The sequence below is a fragment of the Anser anser genome (genome assembly GCF_964211835.1).
Source record: "Anser anser genome assembly, chromosome: 1".
NCBI lineage: Eukaryota > Metazoa > Chordata > Aves > Anseriformes > Anatidae > Anser > Anser anser.
The window spans coordinates 180,278,521-180,306,310 of NC_139720.1; the positions used below are offsets into that span (position 1 = coordinate 180,278,521).

The following is a 27,790-nucleotide window of genomic DNA, read 5'->3' on the forward strand; positions in this document are numbered from 1 at the left end:
TTCTACTTCTATGCCAAACAACCTGATGTAAGTAATGGATCAGCAAGTCAGAGATGCAGTTGTGTAGATACTTTAGAAATGGAGTTACTCAGAAAAAGGACTTGTGCACATGAACTAATGAAAAGAAACCATACTATTTGTGGGAGCAAAATAGAAGACTGCTAATTCTGTTTAGTTTTAGTCTTTAATAAGATGAGACAATCTCTATGTACAGCTGGTTGACTTGCAGGAAAAAAAAAATCAGTATGTTAAGACTGGTTCAGTGCAAGAGGTTTATTCAGACTTTTTCCAAAGATGATGTTAACCAAATATCTCACAGGGGTTATTTCCTAAAGGAAAAACTTGCTGAGGCAAAGCAACAGATGGCACCAAACAGTTTATGTGGAATTTTCCTTCTAGGTGAGCTAGGTAACAACATAGTGCTGCATTACATTAAGGAATGTTTTATTGCGCAGCATGAGGATGATGAGTTTTGACAAGCTAACATATTGCCATTTAATAAAGGTGTTACATTCATTTAATGGAAAGAGATATAACTTATTCTCTGTACTCCCTTCAGTCCACAGAGGCACTACCAAGAACACTGATAAAGGGTTTTCCTAAACTAAATTAGAATTGGCTGGACTTGTTGAAATTAGCTGCTATCTTCCTTTATTATTTGTCAAATACCTTACCATCATATCTGACAACATATAACGGCAAGGAACACACTTTAGGACTATTGCTATTTGTGCTCCCCTTTCCTCTTGTAGCTGGGAGAGACTGAAATATACGTACTTAAATTGATAGCTTGGATTCAACAGGATCTGAAAGTGCCATGCAGCCCATTTAATTATATCAAGCCGGCCAATGAACATGGCTTGGAGGGGATGTAAATGCATTCTACATGCGTGAAAGGCAGCAGATGGATTTATTGACTTCAGATGCAGTCAGCAGACACAAAGTGACATTTATTCCTTAAGAACCAGAAACAACAGAATTCTCTAGTCTGCGTATCTGAGCACTAATACAACAGATTGTGACTGAAAGGTTTAGCCTGGTTAGGTACTTGCATTTAATTTAAATCAGCTATTATTGCATTTGATGTTTATGTTTCTATCCTGCTAATCTGATTTTTCAGATTTCTTTGCTTTGTTTCCTTTTTATGAAACAACCTGGACTTGGAGTCTGTTCTATATTAAAGGTTACTGACTTCCAATTCTCCTCCACCTCAATGAACTTTCTATTCCTTCAGGAAGAAAATCTAAGAGTTCAGTCCATCTGAGTTTGTGTGGATGTGGATGTGATGTACAGCAAAAGCAAATGGATGAATGCTAGACATAGGCAAAGAAAGAACACAAAATACCAAGTTTGGATTGCCCATTGCCCATCAGAAATTTGTCTGTCATGGTGCTTCTGCTGCCTTTCATGTCTCTCTAATTTCCCCCTGGCTTTAACAAATAAAAATGGATACTTTTTTTTTATTTTCTGCAGTTTCTAGGTTTACTCACCTCTACTGTATTTTTCTAGACTTTTTTTTCTGCTTTCTTCAACTGACTTTTTAACTCTTAGGACTCTGCAACTCTTTTTGACCCTTCCTTTCAAAATAATTCTCTCATTTGCACTGAGACTTTCAAAAAAATATTTCCTTGAGCTTTTAATATAACTGTGACCTAGCTGAAGTAAAAAAATAAAACACCTCACCCTTAGGACTGAGCATAAACCATTCATACTGCACTTTACAGATTCCTAAAAATTACTATGCAATACCATAATCCATGCATGAAGAACTAATTTCAGCTTCACTGCCTTCCATGGAGCTGCAGAAATTATACATTTAGCCTGATGATTGTAAGAGTGTGAAAGAGTGTGTCTTACATTCTCATTTATTTCTGTCTTCCTGTATCCCCTTGCTTATCCGAGGTGGAAAGGAATATGTAATCAGTGTGCCTGAGTAAATTAGAAGGGTATATGTGAAGAAGAAACCTATATACTCTTTTCACTTCTGCTGATGGGAAGGCTGTGCACAGGCATATAGAAAACAACTGCAACTCTAATGTGAATAGACAGCTCGATGGCTGTTGAGTATATACACTCCTCCTCTCTTCAGCCCTATTACTAGCCTTCATTAGATTCCTATTTGCATTTTCACTCCTTTGAAATGTCATCTTTGTGCTGCTCAGTTCCACCACCATACATCTCCTTATTACTTCCTCTTCCCTCCCCATAATGGATGAATATAGCTGAATAACTTTGTAGTTACATTCCCTGTGACAACTCTCAATGGCTTGGACGTAGACTTTGCTCCTGGGAATTCAAAACCACTGGCTCCATGTAAGCAAAAAGAAGTGTGGAAGGAGATGCCACTCTACTCAAGTACAGAAGGTGAAGAGTTGCCAAAGTCTTCTTTCCCGTTGTGAAGCAGGAACTGGTGGGTCACCATAGTTCTTGCTGTGCTGGGGCTGATCTCTCTGTGAACACCTACGGTGTGAACCAGCTTTGAAAGCAGGATTGAGGTCTTGGACTTCTCCCTTCTACACTCAGCATAGCAGCTGAATTAGAGAGAGAGAGAGAAAGAGAGAAACAAACAAACAAACAAACAAAAAAGGAGCTTGATGCACTTTTAAGGGAAAGTTATCTGTTAAAATCAGTAATGAAGTACCTCTCTTGCTGTTTGTCCTCATTTCATTTCCTAAACAAGAATTTTGCTGGGTCCACGTGGTGCCTTAATTTAAAAATGTTCCCATTTTTTGGCAGCTGCAGCTTCCTCAGCTTCAACGATTCAACGTGTAAAATTGATATCAGCACTAGGCAGGCTGTGCATGCTTTTAGCCCGTGATCTAGGAGGGAGCCGATCTTATCCCTGAAACTGAGGATTACTAAGACTCTGTTGGTAACATAATGTAGAAAACATTGGCTCAAGGCAAAGGTGGCAGTCTCCTTCCCTGCCCTGAGAAGCCACCCCTCTCTCTGAGGCACTGGATTTGGAGAAGCCTGTTAGGGCTTGTCTCCTTCACTCCTTCCTGGAAGGTGTGAGTAAGGGCTCCGGCGCCCTTCCAGAGGCCAAACAGGCTCGTCAGAAAGATTTCTGCAACCGGAGCAGAGAGCCTGAGGGCTGCTCTGATGTATGATGCTTTGTTTGTTCCCATTAGCCTAGTAAGACTGAGTTTTGTTGTTGTTGTTGTTTGTTTGTTTTCCCGGTTTTAAGAGGTTAGGGCAGTTCTGCAAAGTTCTGCGTGTCAACATCGTATTTATCCCTGAATCTGTTGTTGTAACCCAATGCAAAATAGGCTATTTGTATGACTTTTAGAAAGAGGTCAAGCCACGTGATTTACAACATTTATCTGTATACCTAGAGATGAGGTGATGAAAGGGATTAACTGTATCTCAAATACTTGGCGTCATCAATCATTGCATCATTAGTAGCTGCAGCAATGCTTTGCACCCTTTCAGACATCCGTTTTTTCTGATTATTTACCAAACAGAAAGAGTTTTCTTTCATGTTCAAATGGTTTGGGTGGTGGGGTTTTTCTCCACAGCCTGGTACAGATAGGTGCTTCCTCTTGGAAAAAATGCAGACCTGGCAGTTGGGTGAAAGTCTGCTTCTTCCTGGGAACAACGCTGTAGGATTCAGTCTTGTGAAACCAAGGACAATGGAAGGAGGGATTCTCACTGAAGAGCTTCTGTGCATAGCGAAGCATGATTTCATACTTCCCTAGAGAAAATTTCTCCACCCAATAGTTCAATGGTGTATGGCACTTGAACAGACACTGCTGAGGTATGCTTGACATTTTCCTTCCTTTGGCAGTTTTGAGTTAGAAACAGAGCTGGTAGCAATTTCTAGGCCAGGCTTGCATAATGCTTTCCATTATTAGGGATACTCGGGCCTTGTTTGAAAGGAGGCCTTTGGAAACACAACAGGGAAATTTCCTAAAACTGATATGTTAATCTGTATGCGTGACTTGTCCCATGAAGTTCTGAACACGGCTTTACCACACCAGAGAAGGAAGGTATGCAGAGGTCAGAGGATTGGAGTCAGCATGGCTGGTTAGCTAAGCAACCTTCAGGCTGACTGACTGCTGTACTTTTAGTTCATGTGGACGTGAGGTAAAAGGTAATATGTCAAGCCATGAAGAAGGCTTAGTACACATGAAGAATAAAAAGAAATTATCAAGTAGCTTTCATCTGGTAAACACCAGGTGTGATGTCATTGGAATGAATGAGGAGGGAAAAACTAGGCTGTCATGTAATGAGACTGGCTCAGGCTGGGCATTTGCACAACCATATTGAGTTTGCACAGACTACCTTAATTTTGGTATTTCTTACCTTTATGACTGCTTGCTTTTGTAGCCTCAACATTCTTTGAAGGCAATTATTCCACCATGTGCAACGCACAGCTCATAATAGGAACTTACGCAGCTTATTTCTGGAGGGACAGTCTGTCATCGGAAACACTGAATACCACGTGGCTTAAAGAATGTTAAAGAAGAATACCTTGAGGGATCCATGGATGATATTCCATGGAAAACATCCTGAAGTATTTTTAGCTATGTATTTTCTCAATGTGCGATGAAAATAAGCAAAAAGATGGGCCGCATACATTTTATGTACTGTATGGCTGTATGAGAGAATCTCAACTCTAAAACTACACAAGAATGTGACCTCATATTAAAAGAAAAAAAAGACCATCAGACTTATTGCATACTTTTGAGTGGTGCTTTCATGGGTTTTCAAAATGATGCTCCAAAAACTACCCCATGATATTGTGATTTTTTTCTGCTTTGAGGAATTAGTATGCAACAGATCTATCTACATGGTGGTTAATGCCTCTTCATAAAGGCTTGAGCCTTTGTGGATTCACATATGCAAAGCCATGTGAAATTCAGCAGATCTGGTGACTCTTCCTTGTATGGGAGGATTGGCTGCTCCATGCCCTATAGTGTCTGTATTAAAAATTCATTCTACATTTTCAAAACTTTTCATCCTTAAAAGTCAGCCCACCATGGCTCTTTCCTATAGTGAACGTCCTAATGCCTATGTTGTTGTTTTGTATGGAATATTTGCTCCCAAGCTAACTTCAAAGTTCATCTTTGTCACTATGCCTCCTTTGGGCTTTGAAAATTAATATAACCATTGTGACCCAACCTCTGACCAACTCACCTTTATGGTTTCCAAAATTATTCATCCAGTTGACAAAGAAGCTACTCACTCTTGCAGATCATTCATTTACTACAACTATTACCATGATTAAAATTAATTGGCATGCCCAGCTCACACAGCACCCTCCCCAAGCCCAGAACTCGATGTAGGTCAGACATAAGGGAATTTAAACTCTTCCAAATAATGATCTACATCTAAAGAGACAAAACAGGAGTTTCAAAGTAATCCATCCTTTCCTGCATCTATTTTCCTGAAAGTGTTCCTGTTTTGACTGGAGACTTTTTTTTTTTTTTTTTCTTTTCAGGAATCATTGGCAATTTTAAAGGTATCACGGGGCTTTGCAGTACTGTTTGTTGTTGGAGAGCAGGCGCAATGAGATTACTCTGGTGTCACTGTTTCGACTCTAAGTTCAGCTTGGCTCTCAAGCTGTGTTTTGACAAGACAGTAAATCTGTTTTTTAGGACATTTAGTGTCAGATCTTAAAAGTACTGTAATCATAAGAATGCAATACACTGGTACAGAGTCATTCCAGTGATACAAATTGGTTAACAATGTTTTGAAGAGAAGATTTTGTCCTAGCAGATTTAATATAGAGCATGTATTCTCTGTCTAGGCATCTCTAACTTCCTGCTGTCTTCCTGCAGCCATAAAATCCATAAAGCCAGCATAAAATTGAACATAAATACTGTTCTGTGTGCTCTGGCTAAACCAACAGAAACAGAATCATATGCTCTTGCCTGATTTTGATCAAATTTGTACTGCTACATGATGTACAACCACATAGAGCTGGTATTAAATGATTACAGAGCCACTGTCTCAGTAGTCTACCAAAGCAACAACTCTGTGGTTAGAAAATTGAGGACATTTCATCTTAGCATCTGCTCTTCTCTTAGAATTACAAACACCCTCATCAGTGGAAGCTGTCATATCTAATAAATAGACAGTTTCAATCATTACTATCTAGGATGTCATCGGGAGCACAAGATGGAAGATGCAGATGATGTGCCTCAGCTGTAGGGTTCTTAATGCTATTTTTTATAGTGACCCAAACCTCCTCCTGTGACAAATAAATATTGCTTTTGGGGCAGGATGAGGATATTTGTATGGCCCTATTTGCTCTAATAAAATTGATATTTTTTTCTTGTCCACAGAGGACATACAATATTTCCATGAACTCATAAGGTTCCCTGGTGGTTATCTAGTCAGTAGAGATTACACACTATATATGGTATATATGATTTTACATGCATAGAACAGTGGTATTTGATTATTTAGTCCTGTGTAGAGCAAGTTATAAGATACACATGAAGCAGGGTGAGTTTGAATAAAAACATCTTTGAAAAGAACACGCAGTCTTTTGTTAAAAATGTTGAACTATTGAAGAATTTGGTGAATATCTCAAACCTTGATATGTTGTTCCAATGAGTAATTTATCCATGCTTAAAAATCTGTCCTTTTTCGTGACCTAATTTTAAACTTACAGTAGGTAGAGCTTCTGATAGCTTGTACGTAGAGTGAAGAAACACCTTCACCTCTTTCCTATTTTGAGACTTACAGTGTGTTTTAATTAAGTCACTTCTCAACTTCTATTGTTAATCAAAACAAACTTCTTGAGTCTTTAACTATAAAACTTTACTATAGTTTACTATAACTTAACTATAAAACTTTAACTATATATGTTTTCTGACCTTTCAGGTGCTTTGCAGGTGCTTCCTTGCACCCTTCCAAAATAATAATCATCTGTCTTGAACTGTGGACAACAGCATCAGATGCACAACAATGTTTACCTGAGTACCAAGCACAGAGGCAATATAACTCACTTACTAGCACCAGAGATTCTTCTGCTTATAAATCCAATCCTATTCAGAAATTCAATTTGCCATTTTGATTCTGGCTATAACTTTTACACACCTGGTTAATCACCATGATCCTGAAGACACCTGAAAGTCAAGGCATCCCCATAAAGATAAGTGTTTCCTACAGACTTTGTTTTTAAGCACACAGCTTTGCATTTGGCTGTTTAGAACTATGTTTGCTTATGTTCATCTCACCAGCCAATTCAAATTATTTCAGTGTTTTTCCCTTTTTGTGATTTACCTTCAGTTCCTTCATTTCTTCTGTCTTCCTGACGCCTGCAAATATTGTCAGTTAAAGCCTGCCCGTCTCTTATTTCTTCTCTGCTTGTTTCCACGGGATTCAGTTGCTTTCATCTTAGGATCTGATACCTAATAAATCTGGTTGACTAGGAACTGGTCAGTAGCTTTTATGTTCATCACGCTGGTACTTTTCCATTGAAACTACAAAAATTTCCTTCTCTTATAGCTTTACCCACTGGTCACAAAAGGAAAAACAAACAAACAAAAGAAAAAACACCTCTAAATTTCTCAAAACTCATGAAGGAAAAGAGGTTGGTTGCAACTCATATGCCTATTCCTACACTGTAAGACTGTAGAAATGCATAAAGCAAAAAGCATCTCCAAGCTTTGTCTTTAATTTACCCTTTTGCTATTCATCTGGTCAAAAAGTGTTTGCTAATCCCCAAGTGCCTTGTTCCACCCTTCCTGACAAAGGAAAAATTAACTTCTGAGGTATTTCACAGATGGGCAGATGAGATGCATGCTACAGGCAAACAGACCTATCTTCCACCCTCCTCAGGATACCAGCTATACAATGCTCCCAGCCAACAGGGAGGCCCAAAACACCTTCCCCACCATCTTATGACCTCCGTGCACATGCTGGGCAGACCTCACCTATCAGGCAATGCTTCCTATTCCATCCAGTGATGAGGGATTTCCATTACTGTAGGAAAAGTCTTACATATCTTACCTGACCTCCTTGTACCAGTGGAAGTCAATGTCCTTCACCAGGTTGCTGTGTTAGCCAATGGACCATCTGTTTCACTGTTATACTTTCTTCCAGATGCTTAACAGATAGCAAGTACTTAAAACGAGACTGATGATATCAATAATAAGCATAAGGGGGGCTTTACTTTTTCAGAAATTAGCCCGTGTCACTGACTTTTCTTCCCCAAATGTGCAGGAAGCACAATAAATCTTACCACCAAATATCGGTGTCACTCAAAGGGCAAGTCTCATGGAAGTGCAAAATCTGGATCAGAGAAGAAGCCTTCTGGCTGTGTTTTCTTAGAATTTGGCTGTTCCTAAAACAACTAGGAAGAGGAAGAAGTTTGCATACCTGGATATGTATTTTGCAGCAATATTACAGGCTGGTAAATTCTGGTAATAAACTAATCACACCTGTAAACCCTAGTAGCAATACGTACTCATTCATTACACCTCACTGTAGTGCTATCAATGTCCACATTTTAACTGCAAATATTCAGTAAGACAGTAAAATATTTTTTCCCTAAAAAAAAAGAAAAAAGATTAACGTTATTATTCACTTGTGATTTCCATGGTAAATGACAAGATGACAGTCAACTTCAGGATTTTTTTTTTTAATATGAGTATTTAATAAAAGTATTTTTAATATTCACTCCCGTACATTTGATCTTTATTGATCTAAAAGACACAGAAATGATGCTTTTATTTGCTTTTTTAATTTATCTGAACTAGGCTTGTCTGTATCTAGCCACGTTTAATTTGGCACTCTCACATACACCATGGTTGTTCCATGAGTTAAGACTATTTCTTTAAATTTCAAATGCAAATTAAGAAACTTAAACAAGGTTAAAGCATCAAGAACATATTTTCTTTTCTGGTAAATTGTGCGACATCCTCTCCCTGTTAAAAAGTAAAAATAGCTGTGCAAACCGTCAGACGGGATCCCTTGAAAATAATGTGGTAACGCTATTAGAGCAATGACAGAATTTCAGCTCCACATTAAGTAAGTTAATAGAATCTATGAAAAACTTTGTGGAGCAATTTGTCCCCGAGCTAATTGAATTTAAATCACAGGAATTATGGTAAGAATTAATTTAATCTTCTTATACTTGTCTCAATCACTAAAAGCATCGGTTTTCCTTAATGTTGGTATTTGTGGAATTATTGTTGTCAGAAAAATGTATAATCTTAGAAAAGTAAACAGGCACATCCTTCATCCTCCTGTTTCACATTGCTGTCTCTCTTCCTTCCTTCCATGCTTTCTCTATACATCAAATGTTTCTCTTCTCAAATCTGTCAATTTGCAATGCTCCCCACGGAGAGTGTGTGCTTTCAGCATGTGCTGGAAGTGAAATAAATGGGACAAGCTGTGTGCTTAGAAGTAAGCGTACCTCACTGTACCAGCCAAAAAAAGGCTCTTCAGTACACAGCACTGTGACCGTGAACTCTAGTAAAAACTTGTTTTTTTTTTTGCAATGACAACCATATTGACTCATTATGCTCTATCTTACCTTAAAAAAAATCAGGACCCCGGCCACGAGTCCCTCTTACTTGTTCTGGATGACCTCACATCAGCATTTATATACCCCGCCACTTCACATACATCTTGCTGCTTCTTCCCCTCACGTATACCAGCAAACCCTCCGCTGGGATAAGTCTGTCTCCCTGGGTCTCCGCTGCTCAACAACCAGAAAAGGTTTTTTGTTTGTTTGTTTTTGGGAAAAAAAAAAAAAAAAGATCTGTTTAAATTTTTGTTTGAACATATACCATAATGGATTGCAAGAAATGAGCTGACCAAAATAGGAGTTTTACATATTGATTTGCTGTAGTTGGAAAGCTCCCAAATATTGTGCTTGGTAGAACACATAAAAAGATAAAAGGGATGGCTCCGCTCAGTGCCAAGTTGTTGGGTGGGCTAAATTCTTTCCATTTTCCAAACAAATCATTTTGCCACCTGTTTTTTCCTTTTTAAGTGTTATGAGGGAGGCAAAGTTCTTTTCCCCCTCCTCAATTTTTCTGCTATAAACCTTTAGTGTTTTATAGGTTGTTTAAATAAAACGTTTATTTTTGTGCTGAATGCTTCAGAAGTAATATAATTCTCTATTAATTTTTATGTGACTTTAAAGTATCACATCAGTAACCCATATGCTTTCCTATCTGTTTCTCTTTTCTTTTTCTTTTAGAATAAATGTTTATCAGAAAGTTCCATCTGCAGAGCCTGAATGAACTCAAAGAAGCAAATGCTCGATTTTGTGCCAGGCTTCTCAAACTCTGAAACCACAAATGCAAAACCTTGTCAGAGGTGTTTGTCTCATAGGTAAAGATGAGGGGAAGATATAGCCTGTGTTTAGTCAGTTCACTTCTTCTTGTCTTGTGAAGTGAAACTTTAAAAAAAAGGAGAGAAAGGAAGAACCGAGGAGTTACTGATCCATTCAGTAAGCTTCAACTCTCTCCAAAATCATAATGTGAGTACTCAGAAGACAATGTGGAGGGGAATAACAAATACAACTGTTTGAAGGACAAAGTCAAATAACCCAACTTCTTTCCACGATGAGTCAACAGACCTGTAGGTTGGTTATATACCATGTGCATCAATTTACTAAAGCTTTTGATATCCGTGTGACATTTTTCTAGGAAACCACGTTTCAGCTGAAGTATCCCCAGCAGGCTACAGAGAAGATGACAACCCATCGGCAGTAAGCGCTAGTTCACGTACAAACTGGAAGAATGTTTCAATGTCCTTATTAACGTGGATGATCAGCCATGAAGCACGGTCATTACATCTCCCTTGCACTGGGGGGCCAAAACTGGGCCCAATACTCCAATGCTGAACAAAGGGGTAGGATCACCTCCCTTGACCTGCTGGCAGTACTTCACCTAATGCAATTAAGAATACTGAATGAGAAACACCTCACCCTCCCTAGATGTCTCTGGATGAAGTCAATAGGAAAACAGAGCAAGCAGGAGATGCTGACATCTGGGAAAACATACTGAGAAGTGGAAATAAAACTGGTGGAAGGCAAGGAAGTGGCAGGTGTATTATCCCTCTACAGCTCTGATGGTCCTTTGGCAAAACTTTTCCCAGGGCTTTCTCCTCACATTGATTTCTTTCTTCACGAAGCTCTTTGCTAAGGCAATAGACACATTCCTGCCAACTGCAGAAATAGTTCCACCTTTTGACAACCGAATCTCTGGGAAATGGATTAAATGTGTCCTGTCTCATACAGGTACACACAGAAGCAGCAATTAGAGCAAGAAGAAGAAGAAGAATGAAGAGAAAAGGCACACAATGGAGAAAGTCTGTGAACAAAAATTGTAGGCCAAAAGCATTTTTTCAGGTGCCATGTGCAAAACAGTCCCAAGCAACAGACATTGTAAACTGGGAGAAATCCAGAACTTCTACAACTTTTTGTCTAAACACCCTCACAGACAGAAAGGAGAGGGCTTAAAGGCAGGTATCAGGATTTCGCCAATAATGAGTGTTATTAAAAAAAAAATGCTCATTTTAAAATGTGTTTCTTAAACCATTCTATTACTTTAGCTCTATCTGAAAGGTTCCCAGATTGAAAAGTATGTGCATTTTGCTCTGCTGTTAATATATTTATCACTTTAATGATCTACTGTGGGTTGCTACCACCTATCTGTCTGGCAGGGACAACCCAATTACCACACTGATCAAACCCTACCTTCAGATGTTATGCAAAATTACTTAACTGAAAAAAAAAAATCCAACATGCATGTTTACTATGAGGAGAATGAGCAACAACATTTCCTTGAAGAGTTTACTCAAAGTAGGCTTGCATATTCTGTGTGGAGAAAAGAAGGAAGTTTCATGTTAGCCTAAACTGATAACAATTAGTATATGCTCTTTATGTGGTATATGCTAAAGGAATAATGGCCAAATGATACAGAAAAAAAATGCAGAAAAAAATCATAATTTTAAAGTCTTTCTACATCAAATTAGGGCAAAAAATTGAAGGTTCAATTCAATCTCCCACCTCCAAGGAATGGAAATATTTAAGGAGGTGGAGGCTTTCTCTTGTGCATGTCTAAACAAAGCAATTGAATCAAAATCTGTATGTTTCAGTGTGTCCAACATAGCCAAAATATTTTGCTTAGAAAAGGAAGGCATGTGTTGCTATTTTCAATGCACTTCATGTAAAAAATGTCAATAATGAAACATTCACTTTGTTGAACCAGTTTTCACTGAGTCATTAAGGGCAGGGAACAGAAGAGACAGAGGGATATGAGGCATCTTTGAACACAGCGTATACAGCAGACTGCTGAGAAATTCAAACCCAAATGTCTAGACTAAGTGGAAAAACCTGAAGAAAAAATAAGCACACAACTTGGAACAAAGTCAAAGTCAGGATGAAATGAAACACACCCCCAGGCTGTGTTGGAGATGTTTTGATGCCTGTTCCCAAGCCACTTGTGAAGACCTGCCTCTGGTAAAGCCTTCTCCCAGACCACTGTCCCCTTCTCCCAGGGGCCAGCTGACCACGGCTCATTTTAGTGGGCTGCTCCTCTACCTACTCTCTAAGCTTATCCTTGCCTTGGGCCTGCCTGCAGTTCCCTTGCCCCTCTGTAAATGTGGCAGCACGCTGCTGAAATATATATATATATATAAACTCTCTGATTCTGACACTCATCCTCAAATTCCATAACAGCTTTGACAGAATTACATTTTTCAGAGAAATACTTTGCCTGTAATTTTCAACCAGTTCAGCCAAGCGGCACAGAGACCTCGGTAAAACTGGGCTCTTCAACCTGGTGAGCAGAGCTCACACAAAGGGAAATCATGTAGGGTAGAGCTCATCAACAGGCATGAATCTGTCCCCGTCACAGAAACCAAATTTGGCATTTTGTAGCCCCAAAGGACAGGCCTGATCTGAAATTGCACTGCAGCTTTCATTTAGAGCATGTAGGATCTGATTTCTGTCTTCCTTATCCAACAAGACCTTAAACTTAAGTAGGTTGTTGTAATCTTTGGGGGCCTGTACTAGCTTTCCACTAATAGAAACCAAATTTTGAACACCAGGGTATGAAATGAGGTGAATGCAATTGTCTATCTATTTAGTCACATGTATAAGTTTTAGGGCATATGAAACCAAAAATGGGGCTGAGGGCACAGCAAGAACCTGTCTGCACTTCAAGGTAAAGGGCACGTACAGCGCTGGAGCTGAAGAAGAAGCTTGAAGTGATGTGTTCCTAAATACGAATTTTCAGTTTTCACGGTTTTACAAGGTGCTAGGATGACATACACTTAATATTAGGCCACTTTTGCCTCAAAAGTGTGTGTGGCCACAGCCAAAGAGAATAGATGTCAAGAGGTACAAACCACCACCACGTGAGATCCTGCACCACATCATAAGGAAAGGAGGGGAGCTGGCTAATATTACTTTAACACCACTTCTTAGCACACAGCCCCGTGTAGGATGACATTCCTTAGCAGTACCTCACACTCGGGGCTAAAGGGAAGGAGAACGAATCATCTTTGGACAACCACGTACAATTTCTCACCATCAGCTTTAGAAAGCTGTCTTCCAAAAAGCAACATACTCGAAGTCATCTTGTTTGCTTCCTTCCGAGGTTAGTCTTACAATGAGGGCAGTTCATCAACAGACCACTGATAAACTTATTATCAACACAAATAGTTCCTTTTTCTACTGCTGGAAGAAAGGCAGCAATCTCACTTCCCCAAATGAGCTATACCACTGCGGCACTTCTTTGGGCCTGGCTTAGGGGTGCACCACAGGATTAATGGGATTTTCTATAGGCTTAGTAAAATACAGATAGCACTTCACCTTTTTTTGGCAATAGTGCACATGCTACTTTTTCTAAACTGCCAATGTATTTTGCAAAAGTTAGAGCTCAGGTGGCAGTGTCCCAATTTTCTGTACGAAAGCTGTAAGTCGTGAAGAAAATGAACGCTTCTCTAAATACAAGATATACAATTTCCTTTCTTCTTTCTTGCGAATTCTGACTGCTTGTCTGATGTTGGCACTTATCAAGCAGACGACCCAGAGACTACGTTTTGTGATCGAGCCTGATAGCTGCAAATTCAAAAGGGCAGGCTGGAATGAAGAGAAATGTAGAAAAGCTGGAGGGAAAGGCATCGTTTCAGATGGTGACTGAGCTTCATTTCCTAACTTCTCTGCAATCCTCCTCTTTCACATCTCCTGGCCTTCTGCAAAGAGGGGAAGAAAGAAATAAGTGAAAGCGTTGAGTTTGTAGGAGGTACGAGCTCCACTTGAAGAGCCGTAATACATTGGCTGGTGTTCAAGGGTACGCTGGTTACTAGTAAACTGAGAAGTCTAGGAGCGTACACACTGCGTATTAACAGCAGGCTCGGCGGAGGGCAGAGAAATCCTGCTGCTCCACGAGGCATGGTGGCCCCCCACACGGGTGGCGTGCAGTGCCAGCCACCTCATGGCCTGTTTTAGCGCGGGGGCAACCACAGATGCCTCTGGCCCTGGCCTCTATGCCCACAGAGCCCCTCCGTGGGCAAGGGGCTGCCCATGGGGGGCTAAAATGTGTGTCCCCTTCCATCTTACATGGCCAAGGGGCTGCCCCCAGCCCCAGCAGCCTCCCCCCCCCCGATGCCCCCGGGCTCCCCTTGGGCTGGGGGCGCGGTGCGAGGGGCGGCCCGTCGGAGGGCTCCGGGCACCCAGCACCCCCCCAGCTCCCCTTGGGGGGGCTGTCGCCATCGCCGACGGCCGGAGCGGCCTCAAACCGGCTTACACCCGAGGCGACCTGCCCCTAATCCTCGGCTCTTCCCCGGGGAGGGGGCGAGGAGCCCGGGGCGGCGCCTGGGGCCTGAGGGGGGGCCGGGGGAGAAAAGGGAGGAGCGGGGAAAGGAGGGGGGGAAAAGGGGGGGGGAGGAGGAGGAAGAGTGGCTGTGGGGACGTGCAGAGCCGGAGCTGCGGAGGCAGGAGGGAAGGGCTCTGCCCGGCGAGGTTTGGGCTACCTGCTGCGGGGGGGATGGAGGAGCACGGCCACCCGTACGGCGCCCGCAGCCCCGCCTGGGAGGAACTGGTAGGTACATGCATGCCTCGCAGCGCACAGGCATTTCCTACCCGCCTTCCTGCCCGCTTCCCTATTGTTCAGCAGGGCTGTCAGCCCTGTCCCCGCTTCCCCCGTCTTCCCTCCTGCCGGCCCGGAGCCCTGCCGGCTCTCAGGGAGCTCATCGGGGCGCCCAGAGCCTTCCCTCAACTTTACCGGGGGAAACGGGGCGGGGGGGGCCACCGCTCGCCGCCTCCTTAGCACGGCAAAAGCACCCCGTGAAGGGAAAGGAAGGAGGTTTCCAGAAAGAGACACTTTTCAAAATTCTCTTTTATTATCATTATTATTAAATTTTTGCAGCCAGGCCATGGCAATCGTACAATCGTCGTGTATCGGCCGAGCTCGCGCTCGCTTACGGCGAAGTGGAGCCGGGCTGGGGTGCCCCGGGGTCACCTCGCCTCGAAGGGCACAGGCGAAGCGGGTGCCACCAAGGGGGGGGTCCCCAAACTGGCCGGGAGGGAGCTGGGGTGGCTTTTGGGTTTGTTTGAGCAACTCGGAGACCCTCCTCCCAGCCCGAAGGAAATCATGTCACCGGCATCCTCAGCGGGCGATAAAATCAGATTTCCCTTCTCGGTGTCGTCTGGTCCCGCCGTTGGGTTTTTCTCCATTGTGCGAACACACGCACACACTCACCAGGCAGGGAGGGCTAAAAATAGTCTTTGGGTGGCCACTCGGGAGATCCCAGGCTATCCGAGAGGTCAAGGCTAGGCTGTCTCTGGCCCTGAACTTGGGGAGATGGCATGAAGCACGCACCCATGCCACTGCCAACCTCCCTTTTGGATGGCTGTGCCTTTTTTTTTTTTTTTTTTTCCTGTCTCTTGAGTCCAGGGCTCCTGGGTTTACTTGTAAACCCAATTTTAAACCGCAGCTGTGGGAGAGCCACAGCTTGGCTGGCCCAGCCTGCTCGCTCCCAGCCCTGGAGATACCCACGGGGAACTAAGATCACCCCTTTCCGCACTAGGATCTGTAGCCCCATAGCCCCGTGCCCTCCAAAATACATTTTTACTGGCCTCATTCTTGTTGTGAAGTTGAACATCCCCCTTCACTGCCCTCTGCAGTCCTCAGCCCCCGAAGCTGCTGCCGGAGATGCAGCTGTGATAGGGAAAACAGCTGTATGCGTGTTCCGGTAATATGGAGCTGACACCAAAAGGATCACGCAAAGGCAAACCTGAGATTTTTGCCTGGAGAGATGAAGACACTGTGGGAGGAAGGCGGCGAATCTGATTCCCCGCGAACACGTTATCCTATTAAGCAGTGACATTTAAATTGGCTGCCGTCATCCGAAACTCAGATGAAACTCGGGAGGCAGATGGATTGCAGCCCCTCCGCTTGGAAATGCGGAGTCCTGGCTGAAGCATCCAAGCCCGCTTCCTTCTGTGCGCAGGGCTCATAAACAAGGAGCACATCTTTTTTCTTTCCTTTTTTTTTTTTTTTTTATTAACCCTCAGTCTCCCCCTCCCCCAGTAAAGGACAGGATTTGGGTCATGTTTATCATTTCATTGCTGCGTTTGTTCAGAGTACACACATGAATGCAGTTTTAAGGTTAACCACTGCACTAATTTCCTTTACAAGCCTCAAATTTCAGCTAAAGCACTCAATCCTCTACCTGGTAACCTGCTGGTAAAATACATAGTCTTTGTGGCAAAAGCCACATCATTCTTCTTTGTATAGATTATCTGCTTTTAAGTGGGCTTTTTATTATAATGGGGACAAAGGGAGATTTAGGTGAAGAACTGCATCACGAAGAAAAAGAAAGTGCCCAGACCTCTCCCTACCTCTCAAAATACAGAAAAAGAGCAACAGGAGAGGTGAAACTTTTAATTGCAATTTTTGAATCTGTGCATGGTAGTTACCTACAAATTGTCAAAAGTCATTTGGAAGCACTGTTCCTACAGCTGTCCTGAGAAATAACTGACCTACATCAAATGGAGCCGCAACTTCTCCTTTGAAAATGTCAGGGTTGAAATTGTCTGTGTGAAATTTCAGACATCTATAAAATCCTCTCCTTAATTCATGGCTCACTTTTGAATGGACAACCTCCTCCTGACTTCAGTAAGAGTTGCATCAGGCCCTCCATGATATAGCTAAATAAAAGTAACAGAAAATTTAAGTGTATCATCCTGAACTCTTCAAACGGAGATTCAGTTTAGTACTCAAAATATACAAAATATATGTTACGAAGTTCTATACCCTACTTTCATATTTTATATGGGACCTGAGTCTTGACTTTACCTTTCACCTTGAAATCCATAGGTGCGTCCTAACACATTTTCAAAGCAGCTCTTTACTGTGCTGACCTCTCCTGTTTTACACCTTTTCAGTCTGGAGCATACAAAACAGTTTTGTAACCTAGAGGTTACAGAATGGTTTCAGCTACTCCTGAAACATAGACACTGCTGTAATACAAGCAAAGTAGTTACTCTCTTCAACAGTGGTATGCATACATTTCGTTATATTTTGGCTTCCCCTTTGGTAAGTAAGGAAGCCAAGTAAGAATAACATAGCTAACTTGATCTGCAGAGGGAGTGCAGACAGGCAGATCTGAAATTAATTTGCTCAGTATGGTGAGACCGGTTAAAAACTATAGTTTTCATTAACCATCAAAATTAGGAAAGATTCAATAAAATCTTTTAAACAGGGTGAGTAATGCATTGTCAACCTGGCACATATACCATCATTTGTCCAGACCCCCTCAGAACAACCTTTCGAGGTGGAGAAAAAAAACATACTGCCCTTCAGTTTATAGATGCCAAAGTGACCTAGAGAAAAAGAGGTAAATATGCCTATTATACCAGGAATCAATATTAGAGCTGGAATCATTTTTTGTTCCTGGAATCAAGTGATGCGTTAATCTGCATTAGAAACTATAATCTCCAGTGCAGCTGGAGCGTATGTGCATTTGGATTTTTTGTACATTGCATATGCTTTTTAGCGACGCATATGCTATTATCAGCACTGGAAGCTGTTCAGTTAAAACATTCTCACAGTGCATGTATTTACCCAGCACTTTGGAATTCGTTGAATATAAAGGGGAGATCATCCGCTGATATCAATTACCGTAGCCCAAATGATGTCAGTGGAGCTGTTTTGTATCAGTTGAGAATCTCCCTTGAAATGCCAACCTTTCTTGACTCTTTTCACTTGCTTTAGGCAGGACATTCAAGGAAATTATTAAGAAGCATGAAACTGAGTATGTTAAATGAGAGACATAACGTGCAATTATTGCATGTGTTTTTAAAGGCTACATCTAGCCCTGTATTCTTCAAGAGCCTGACTCAGTGCTTACAGAAGTCTAGAGGATTTTACTGGTGCCATTTGTACCACAGTACTCATAGCTATATTCCCTGAGCTGAAATCTGCTATATGCTATTTCTCATATTGAGTCTGACATCAATCACTTGGGTAAGTCACTGCTGAGAGATGCAAGTGATGGAAGTCAAGTTGGCAGTCCTTATTCAGGCAAAGTCCCATGGGCATCTCAGGCAACTTCACCTGGGTAACGACTGGAACTAGACCCTGAGGGTGTATTAACGCCTTTGAAAAGCAGAACTGGTCAAAACAATGAGATCTTTAAAGCTGTCCCTGTGCACAGACAATACATAGATTTGTAGAAACACCTTTCTACACTAATGTGAGTGAATAACTTGAGTACTTTTCCCCACACTTGCTTGGTTTTCTCTGTTTTGAGGCACTCTGAAAACACTAGCTAATGGCAGATTTTAGCAGCTAGAATTTTACAAATTCCACTACATACCTTGCAGAAACCATATGTAGAAACCAAACTGTACTTGTGGGACATTTCCTACGTCTTCAGATTTGGGTTACTACTCAACTCTCCATATGAAGTGACGAGAGAACATTTCCAGTACTTCAGTTCTGAAGTTTAGCAAGATATGATGAAAGAGACTCACTTTGAAGCGAAAGGCTGGTGCCCTCCCCTTGTAACTGAATTTTTTTCTCCAGCCAGTGGAGAGGAACACGACAATGGGGTAGCATAGGCAAGGACACGTGATGCCCCCTGCACAGTGCAGGAGCTAGGGTTGTTACTTAAGAACGTGAACAGAAGCTGGAGAACTGTATTTATTGCCCATTTCACCTACAGATATTCATTCAACAGGTTTTAGGTATCTGAGGGAAGAATTTGAGCTGTCTATACAGATATTTAAGGAGATCTGCAGCTCCTCCAGTTGCAGCGCCACTCGATTGAGTGTGGCAGGTACTGTTATATTAAAAAATGCAAATTATTAACTTGTTTCTATGTTCCCAGTGTATTATCTACTCTATGAGAAAATAATGCATTTACATGCATTGCTAAATTGCCCAATGTTTTATAAAATTCAAGATGAGTTTTTGAATTAGCTTGCAGCATAACAAAATGTAAAACTGGTTTGAAAACAAACCAGATTAGTCTTGTTCAGGAAAATAGTGGTGCCATGTACTTGTTATTAGAAAACTCCAGTGGAAAGCTGTTTTTGCAAATACACTGTAACCACTCACTGTTTGCAGGATCAAGGTGTAAATATTGAAGGAAAAAGCATTCAAATTACATTTTATTCATTCATTTTAAAAAAAAAATAATCACCCAAAGGTGCAAATTTGGAGTCACCAATAGGGTCAACTTTATGATCATCTCAAGTTCAAAGGTACTAATCCAAAATTACATATAATATCTCTCCTTTTCACCTTAATTTTGGAAGGTAGGTGAAATGTCTACTTGTGTACAATTTTGCATGCAACTTTGCATAGGATATTAGCCTTGTGAAAGAGATACACAGCTGTCACATACACCATAATTTTGAATGCTGTTTTAGTATGGGAACAAATTTAGCAGTGATAGTGTTGTTCATCTAAGTGCTGCTTAATTCAGTTGGATTAAATGGAGCTAGTGAGTGTTGCAGGCATCCTATTAGCACTAAGTGTTCCTCAAATCACAGTCTCAGTCCTATGCAATGAGTATTAGCATTAATTAGCAAACCCGGTCTCGTCATCTACTTGCAACATTCAATTGTCATTTACCTTCAAAAGGCTCCGGTATTTGCAGTGAGTGAGCCATGTTCTGGTGCAATTTGTTATTCCTGAAGTTAAGGTGGAGAAAGAAGAGGAAGAAAGGTAGATGGACTGAACAAATGTCTGTAAACTTCTCTCTCAACCTTTCTTCTGAGCTGCATCCTAAATGAATTCAGTTGCACCCCTGTTCTTGCCAAAGTTTGATCTCATGGTTTCAAAAAAGGAGAACTCTTTCTCAGGTGAAGAATGAGACAAGACAGTCACACTTTAGTTTCACCATTAACCCATAAGGAAAACTTCATCTAGTTTGAGATATAATGTCAGTGGTAAGACTCAGGTCCTATTATATTCTAGTAATAAATGTAGGTAATACTATCAAAACTCTAAAATATACCTTAATAGAAGCGATCCTACATAGAGAAGGGGAGTAGGACCTCGTTGGAAGTACCTGATGCAGTAACACAGAACCAAGACACAAAACCAGCAAGGCTTCATGAAAACATTTAAGTTCACCTGCTATAAATAGGAGTCCCAATAAAGGAAACGGGATGTTCCAGTGTATGATATAAAGCTCGCGGCAAAGCGTTTGCACTGTAGTATAGGTTCTACGTTTCAGTTTTGTTTCTCATCAACTGCTTTGTGTTTAGGTACTGCGGCACTTGTACTAGCATATTAGAGATGCCAGTTCCCTTTCTAGAAATATAAATAGAATTGTGGGAATATAGAAGCCGCAAGTATTGATTGCTTTCTTATGTTTAATCCACTCCGTGCACTCGAGATCTGTGTATTTTATTTAGTATTGCTGTGATTTAAGTGCTTATTTTGAACACTGACTACAGGCAAGCCACAATAATTTCCAAGTCCCACAATTTAGAACATGTGGTGACAATGCTAGATCGTGCGAGCTGCCAGATTGGAGATGAAAAGTGACCCTTTGTTTATTCCCCCCAAAAGGCTACTCTTAAAGACAACTGTAACAAAGTAATAAGAGAATTAAAGGGTTATGAGGGAACAACTGGAAAGCAATCCCTGCGTTTGTCCAGTGCTTGAAAGATACTGGCGGAGGTCACACACCTCCGTGCCACAGAGCAGACGAGGAGCCCGTTGTGCCAGAGGCTGTACACCCCGTTTCAGGTTGCTGCCCGTGCTCCCTGCAGCTTGCCCCATGCTGTCCCCAAGTTCGGAGCAGGACGGTTCCCTCTACTCGTGCGAGGAGGCAGGATGGTCACCACATCCCACTTCGAGGCGACGTATCCCCGGTACGCCCGCTGCCTTCTTGGCAGAGTGATAGCGGGTAGCTGCGCTCCTTCTGGCACGCCTCTGCTCCACACACCCGGGCAGGTGCCTCAGCCCACCTCAGCTCACCCCTGAGCCATGAGGGACACCCACAATGGGTGTCCCAGGGGGAAAAGGGGCCCTGGGGCCACCCGGCTGCGGGATGGGGGGCGAGGCCCGGCGGCGGCCCCCACACGAAGGCGGGCGGGCGCGGTGGCCGCCGCCACCTTCGCCCCTGAGGGCTCGCAGCGGCGGTGAGGGCGCGGGGGGCCGGGCCGGCGGAAGATGGCGGCCGGGCTGTCGGCGCCCGGCTCTTCCTCGGCTCGGTCCCCGCGGCCGCCTCCGTCCCCTCCCCTCTGCGCCGCCTCCTTCCCCACCCTCCCGTCCCTCCTCCTCCTCCTCCTCCTCCTCCTCCTCCTCCCCGGGGAGGGGAGCGGCAGCGGCTGCCCTGGCTGAGCCGGGCTCGTGTGCTCTTTCTCGGCAGGAGTCCGGGAAGATGGCCGGGGCCGAGGCGGGGATGAGCGGCGCCGGCATCCAGCAGCAGCCCCAGCACCCGGCGGCGGTGGGAGCGGCGGTGGGGGCAGCGGACGAGTCGTCGGACAGCGAAGGGGAGCACGAGGGCCCCCAAAAACTCATCCGCAAAGTGTCCACCTCGGGGCAGATCCGCAGCAAGGTAAAGGGGGGCGGCAGCCGGGGAGCCCCGCCGCCCCGGGGGCCACTTTGTCCGCCCCGGGGCAGCCCGGGGGCGGCCGCCGCATCCCAAGCGCATCCCTCTGCCCCCCGGAGCGGCGGGGGCGAGGCAGCTGCGCCTCTTCCTTCCTTCCCTCTCCCCTCCTCCCCGGCCAGCTGTTTTGGCCACATCTGTCCCCGGCTGGCAGGAAGCCCCCCGGGGCGGCGGGGCCGCGGGGCCGGAGGGGAAACCGCCTGCCAAAAGGCGGCCGGCAGCCGCCCCGCCTGCCTCCGGGGTGTGGGGGAAGCGGCGGCTGCCTCCCTCCAGCTCCTCTTCCTCGGCGGCATCCCGCCCTGCCCGCCTGCTCCTGCAGCCCCGGAGCCCGGTCCCAGCCCGGTTTGGGAGCAGGAGGGGGGCGGAGGAGGCACGGGACGGCCCGCCCGGGGTTTGAAAGCCGCCGTGCGGGGCAGGGGGAGGCTGCGCTGCCTCCGGGCTTTAGGTGCGAGGGCGCCCAGCAGCTGTCAAAGTCGCAGGGCGCTGCGCTCTGGGGCTGGCTCGGGCTGCTCAGGGCGTCCCGGGGGAATCGCCTGCTTAACTTTTCGGTGGCTGGCACGCTTACATCGCTTTCCACCCCCCCCCCCCCCCCCCCCCACCCCCACCCCCGTGAGATTAACACGCACGTGTTTAGAAGTAGAAAAGTTACGAGACCTAACTTTGCACAGGAGGATCCCATAACCGTCTGCGACCCGTGGTCCACGTTCTCTTGGTGCCCTGTTGGGGTTAGCTCAGGAACACGGGTGGTTTTTTTCCTAAGTATCAGTGGAGCCTGTTTTTAGGGGCAGAGTGACTCCATACAGGCCCAGACAGATCGCACTTAGGGTTTGATTTCTACAGGTCATGAGTTGTTTCCTTTACCCGTTACAGTCAGTAAGGATCTGCTCGTGGATTCCTGCCGGTTTGTTGCTGTTCTTTCACCCCGCTTCACACACTGCATCCCAAGTGCTGGCACCTTTAAACAAGAAACATTCGTTGTTTAATAGTAGCATTATCCCATTATGTAAGGTGGAAAGCAATTTTTTCCAGAAACCTTCTAAACACAACGTGTCATCCCCCTTTGATTGCTAAATGTTAATTTTGCAGTTGCAGATGTTAGGCCTGGCTGAAGGGTTACTATAGTAAATAATATGCAACTGTTACATTGTGTTGAAAACACAGCCAGGCACCAACTTTCATCTTTAACACTGCTTCTGTGTGCCGGTCTTCAAAATGTTTTAAAAGTGACGGAGCAGGATGCTTTTTCAACTGTAGTAGTGCTAAGTGTATTCAAGGGTTTGCTCTCTTAGAGATTGAAGCTTGTGTAAAGAAAACGTGGGGATTATGAATGTTATTGAAACAGTTTTGTGAGCGTGAAGTCCCGATGAATTCTTGCCAAGTGTTATGGGTTGGTGGGATATTCTGTAACTGAGGGCTGTGAATGAATGCCAAACTGTCATCTTCCGAAGTTTTAAGGCAACTCTGAAAGTGATGATTTTGCTTATCTTAGTTCTATTTCTGTGAGTTGGATTTGTATAGGAAAAACTGGCTACTGGCATAACTAGTTAGTACCTCTTTGTAAAATGTTGCTTTACTGGTTGCAATTTAGAATAATATGCAACCAAGACTATAAATAACTTTCCATTTAATTAAAAGTGATATATCTTTGTTAAAGATGAGATCTGGGTTAAATAATTCAGTAGCACTTTATTTTATAACTCACGATGCATTATTTAAAAGTAGCTATATTTAGACAGACAACTCCCATTTAGTTTAAGGGTGTTGTATGTTTGCTGTTGTAGTAGTTGGTGATCAGTGGTTACATGAAACCACTAGAGCAAGGAACATCAGGGAACTGCTCTTTTACCCAGCTAGTCCCTTTCATTCAAATTAGATTTGTTAAGCTTCACTTACTCTGTGAATGTGTTTGTAAGCTAAGGTTTTAATTAAATGGATGGGGTTTGTCTTACGGCTAAGAATAGACTTTTGAAAGAACCCAAAACATGTATATTACATTTATCATTGATGTTCGTGGGCCATTTAACACGGCGCTATTTTTCTCTGGAGGTTGCTTATATACTTACTTGAAACATTTCAGCAACATGGTATTGATTCCTTAGCGTAGAACAGTACCCAAAAGTCTCTGCTGGTAATTGTTTTTATTTTACTTAAGGAAGATGTTATTTTTAGATGTTTTGGTACAGTTGATCATTTGTGAAAGCTACCATATGGTGATTCTTTGCAGACAGAACCCTTCAGTAGTGGATTTTTTTTTTTAGCATCTATATAATAAGATTTAGCAAAAGCATGTAGAAGAGCAAAACCTTTTCCCTGGCGTAAAAATAGGTATGTTGATCTCTAACACCTGTAGCGCTCACAGTGAGTTTTGAAGCTTTGCCCTCTTCTTCCTAAGTGCAAACAATTAATTACTTGGCCAAGGGGGTGGGGAGAGGGTGAAAGACAGAATGGGAAAATGGAAAGAAAGAATATGTAATTACACTGAAGTTCATTGCTCGTATATGATATGCTAATCACAGGCTTACTGTTCTGCTTAGAAATCTGTAGTCCAATTTTGCCACCATGTTCTGCTTAGAAATCTGTAGTCCAATTTTGCCACCACTTGCTCAAATTGAACAGTTAGTTCCTCTGCAAATGGCTTAGTTGATTTCAGTGTAACTGTTTTTACAGTAAATCATTGCTAGAAAAGGATGGATGGTAGGCTGGACATTTATGTAACTGCTATTCTTGTTGTATTTTAATTTATCTATACTTATTCCTCACATTTTTAGAGGCACGTCTCGTGTCAAAATATGGCCATCATTTATTTCCCCAATACAGAAAACCTGAAGATCGACATGTTTTATTTTCTGCAAAACCGAGGAGGAGACAATAAGTTGCAGCACAAGGGACTAAACTGTTCTGTGGGACAACACCTTGCTTGTATCTAGGAGCTGTTCACTCCAGCCGCATACGTGTTTATGGAGTGATACTGTGGCAGTAGGGGAGCCAGGACTGAAATTAATTAGCACTTCTACAAGATTAAAGCCAGCATCTTTGAACCTTATCCTGGAAGCTGTTGCATCTGTGGAGCACATATGTGTTCCCTGGAGGAAGTGCAACAGAATAAACAGGTGGCAAGTACCCTGTGAAGCTGAGCAGTTTTGAGCTGAAATCCCAAATGGAGAGTGTTGAAACAATTCTTGATTTCATTGTGTCTACCCACAACTTCTTCCCTTCTGCAATACCTCAATGTTTAGTATGTAAGAAGTGTCTTGGTAAAAACCACTTTTGAAATGTATGTTTTATTTTTATGAGGATGTTGGAAAACTGTAGTCGATTTTGAAGCAGTGTATATAATGATGTACAAGCAGCGTTATATTGGGGATTTAAATTGTGGAAAGTTCTTGCATCTGCATTAAATATGTCTTTTTAACTTTTAAAGATGCTGGTTAAGACAGTGCTGGTGCCTTTCTTAAATGAAACAGATGATCTCATTTTTTTTTTTGGGCTGCAGTATGAAAACTCTGCCTGTCATCAGCTAGGTTATAATTTCTTTAAAGTTAATGCTGTAGTGCAAAGTACACTTCTTAAAAAGATGGTCTTGTTTTAGTTCTTTATCGCTGGAACCTGTCGAGACAGGGAGGTTCAAATCAGAGCTGACACTTTTTTTCCCCTCCCTGCTCATCTTGGGGGCAAGTACAAGAAAATAGATGAAGTGGTCCCTGGTGCTTGGAAGCAGAGCAGTTAGAAGAGTATGGTTATAGCTCCTACTCCTGTCTTGAGTACTCTCTGCTAAAAAGTGGGTATGAAGAATAGCACTTTCATTGCTGACCTGGCTTCCTACTGAGATGGGTCCATGTGCAGTTAATGGGAAAGCTCTGCTGGATACGTGTTTTGCTCTCAAATCTGCGATTGGGTATCTGGCCTGTGTTTATTTTTGGATGAAGCAGACATTCTGGAGCAGAAAGCATGAATCAGGAAATATAAGGAAATAGGGTGTATTTAGTGAGATAAATACACTTGCAGCATATCAGGGAGAATGCTTTCTTCACCTCCTTCACCCTAAGTGTTTTTGTTTGCTTGTTTGTTTGAAATAATGAAATTACTGTAGTGTGGGAGCTTTTCTGAAGTACGGCTATGTTATAATTAGTGGAAATGATACAGTGCTATTTAGTTCAATTGCAAGAGTTGCTACCAGAATTAACTTGTCTGGGGTCTTAATATATTTTTTTTAGATATCCTAAATCATTATGGAGTAATAAAAGTAAATTAATTAAATTCCCACTGTGTTTTTATTGGCCTTAGTGGATAACACCAGCCATTTAGGAACTGAGCCTTCAAAAAGTTTTTAAACTCTTCCATATGGTGACATTTCGCAGTGCCAAGTCCCAGTAGTCACTTCCTGTTTGTTTCTGGTATACATTTCTCTCCGATTGCTATAGTTTGTTAATTCACCTAAATGTAAAGTGCCGTTGTTGGTGTTGGTGCTAGGCTTCGTGAACGTCATTCTCTGTAATGTAATCTGCTTTATCTAGCTTTTATTATTTGGTAGGTCCTGATTTACTCAGCTAAATAGTGGTTGATTCCTTTCTGATTAAGGAAATGTGATTTTATGTACCAGAATTTCTCAAGAGAATGCCATGGTAGCAAATTTAACCCTCCTGTGGGTTCTGTACGTGCATTAGAATTGCCTGAGTCCGCATGACTTCAAAATGCATTGTAATTTGCCATTTATTTTGCCACTGCGGTAACATAAGTAGCGTCACTAAACTTTATCATCGTGTTTACACAGCGTGGGGCAGAACTAAGGTGACCCAGTGCATAGCAATCACCCTCGCCCTCTTGGCACCTGACGGCGTCTGCTGAAACGTTTGAAGGGTGCTGCAGGGTATCTGTCGTCAGTATTATATTTCCCATGATTTTCATCCTGCAGTTGAATTACTTGTCCACCGCATGCATTGTATATACAACCTTGGTCAAGTGTTCCACCAACTGTTTTTCACAACTGTCGCAAAATCTCTGGCAAATTTTATTCCCTCCTTACATCGTGGAGTTCTTTAACCTCATTTCCAAGTGAGATATTTGGAATCAGGCACCAGTGCATGCCACTGATACATGCAGACACACATACTAAAGCAGAGAGTAATAAATGTAAGTTTTCATATACATATGTGTATTATTCAGTTCTAGAGAATGCCTGGAAGAATTAAAATAGTTTTCAGCGTGAAATGGTGTGCAATATTTGTTGCTTCCTGTACTTGATGCATCTCTACGTAAGGTTTCAAAAAAAGGGTCGATTAATGGAAAGTTTCAGCCAAAACCATGGGAGTTTGAGGAAGTTAAAAATGACTGAACATGCTCTGTTGAAGGGAGTAGGGTTAGCCTGGAAAGAGTTACACTATTTAAAGCATAGTGGTCATTACCACTCCAAATTCTGACACATGTTTGTATAAAACTGAAATGAAATCTGCTAAGGCATTTTAGTGATGCGTGTATTGGCAAAGCTTAAATTGCTAGTGAAGTATCAGAAAGGGGGAGCTTAAAACATTTTTCAGTGGATATTTGCAAGAGGGTCTTCACAGAAAATGTTGCTTTTTTTTTTTTCTTTCTAGAATCATTAAAGGATTAATGCTATTTTGTATTGAAAAATAACAGAAATCATACTTTTTTTTTTTTTTTTTTTCCCCTCAGCCAGCTGGTGAGCTGTGAATGTGAAAAAAAAGACAAGATAATCACACTCTCATCTTTAACATAAGAG

The 27,790-nt window shown here is 42.6% G+C and overlaps 1 protein-coding gene and 1 long non-coding RNA gene across 2 annotated transcripts in view; both read left to right on the forward strand.

Annotated features, from left to right (window-relative positions):
* The first annotated feature begins 19,317 nt into the window (after positions 1-19,317).
* The window catches only part of DGKH (diacylglycerol kinase eta), a 172,615-nt gene continuing 164,142 nt past the window's right edge, over positions 19,318-27,790 (forward strand). Inside the window, 1 exon segment of the mRNA XM_083811028.1 lies at positions 19,318-22,002. Coding sequence (XP_083667154.1) covers positions 21,445-22,002 — 558 coding nt within the window. The 5' untranslated portion in view covers positions 19,318-21,444.
* Positions 22,009-27,714, forward strand: LOC310886452. Its single transcript, XR_014575321.1, has 2 exons — positions 22,009-24,378; positions 24,871-27,714. It is a non-coding gene; the product is annotated as an uncharacterized lncRNA (long non-coding RNA).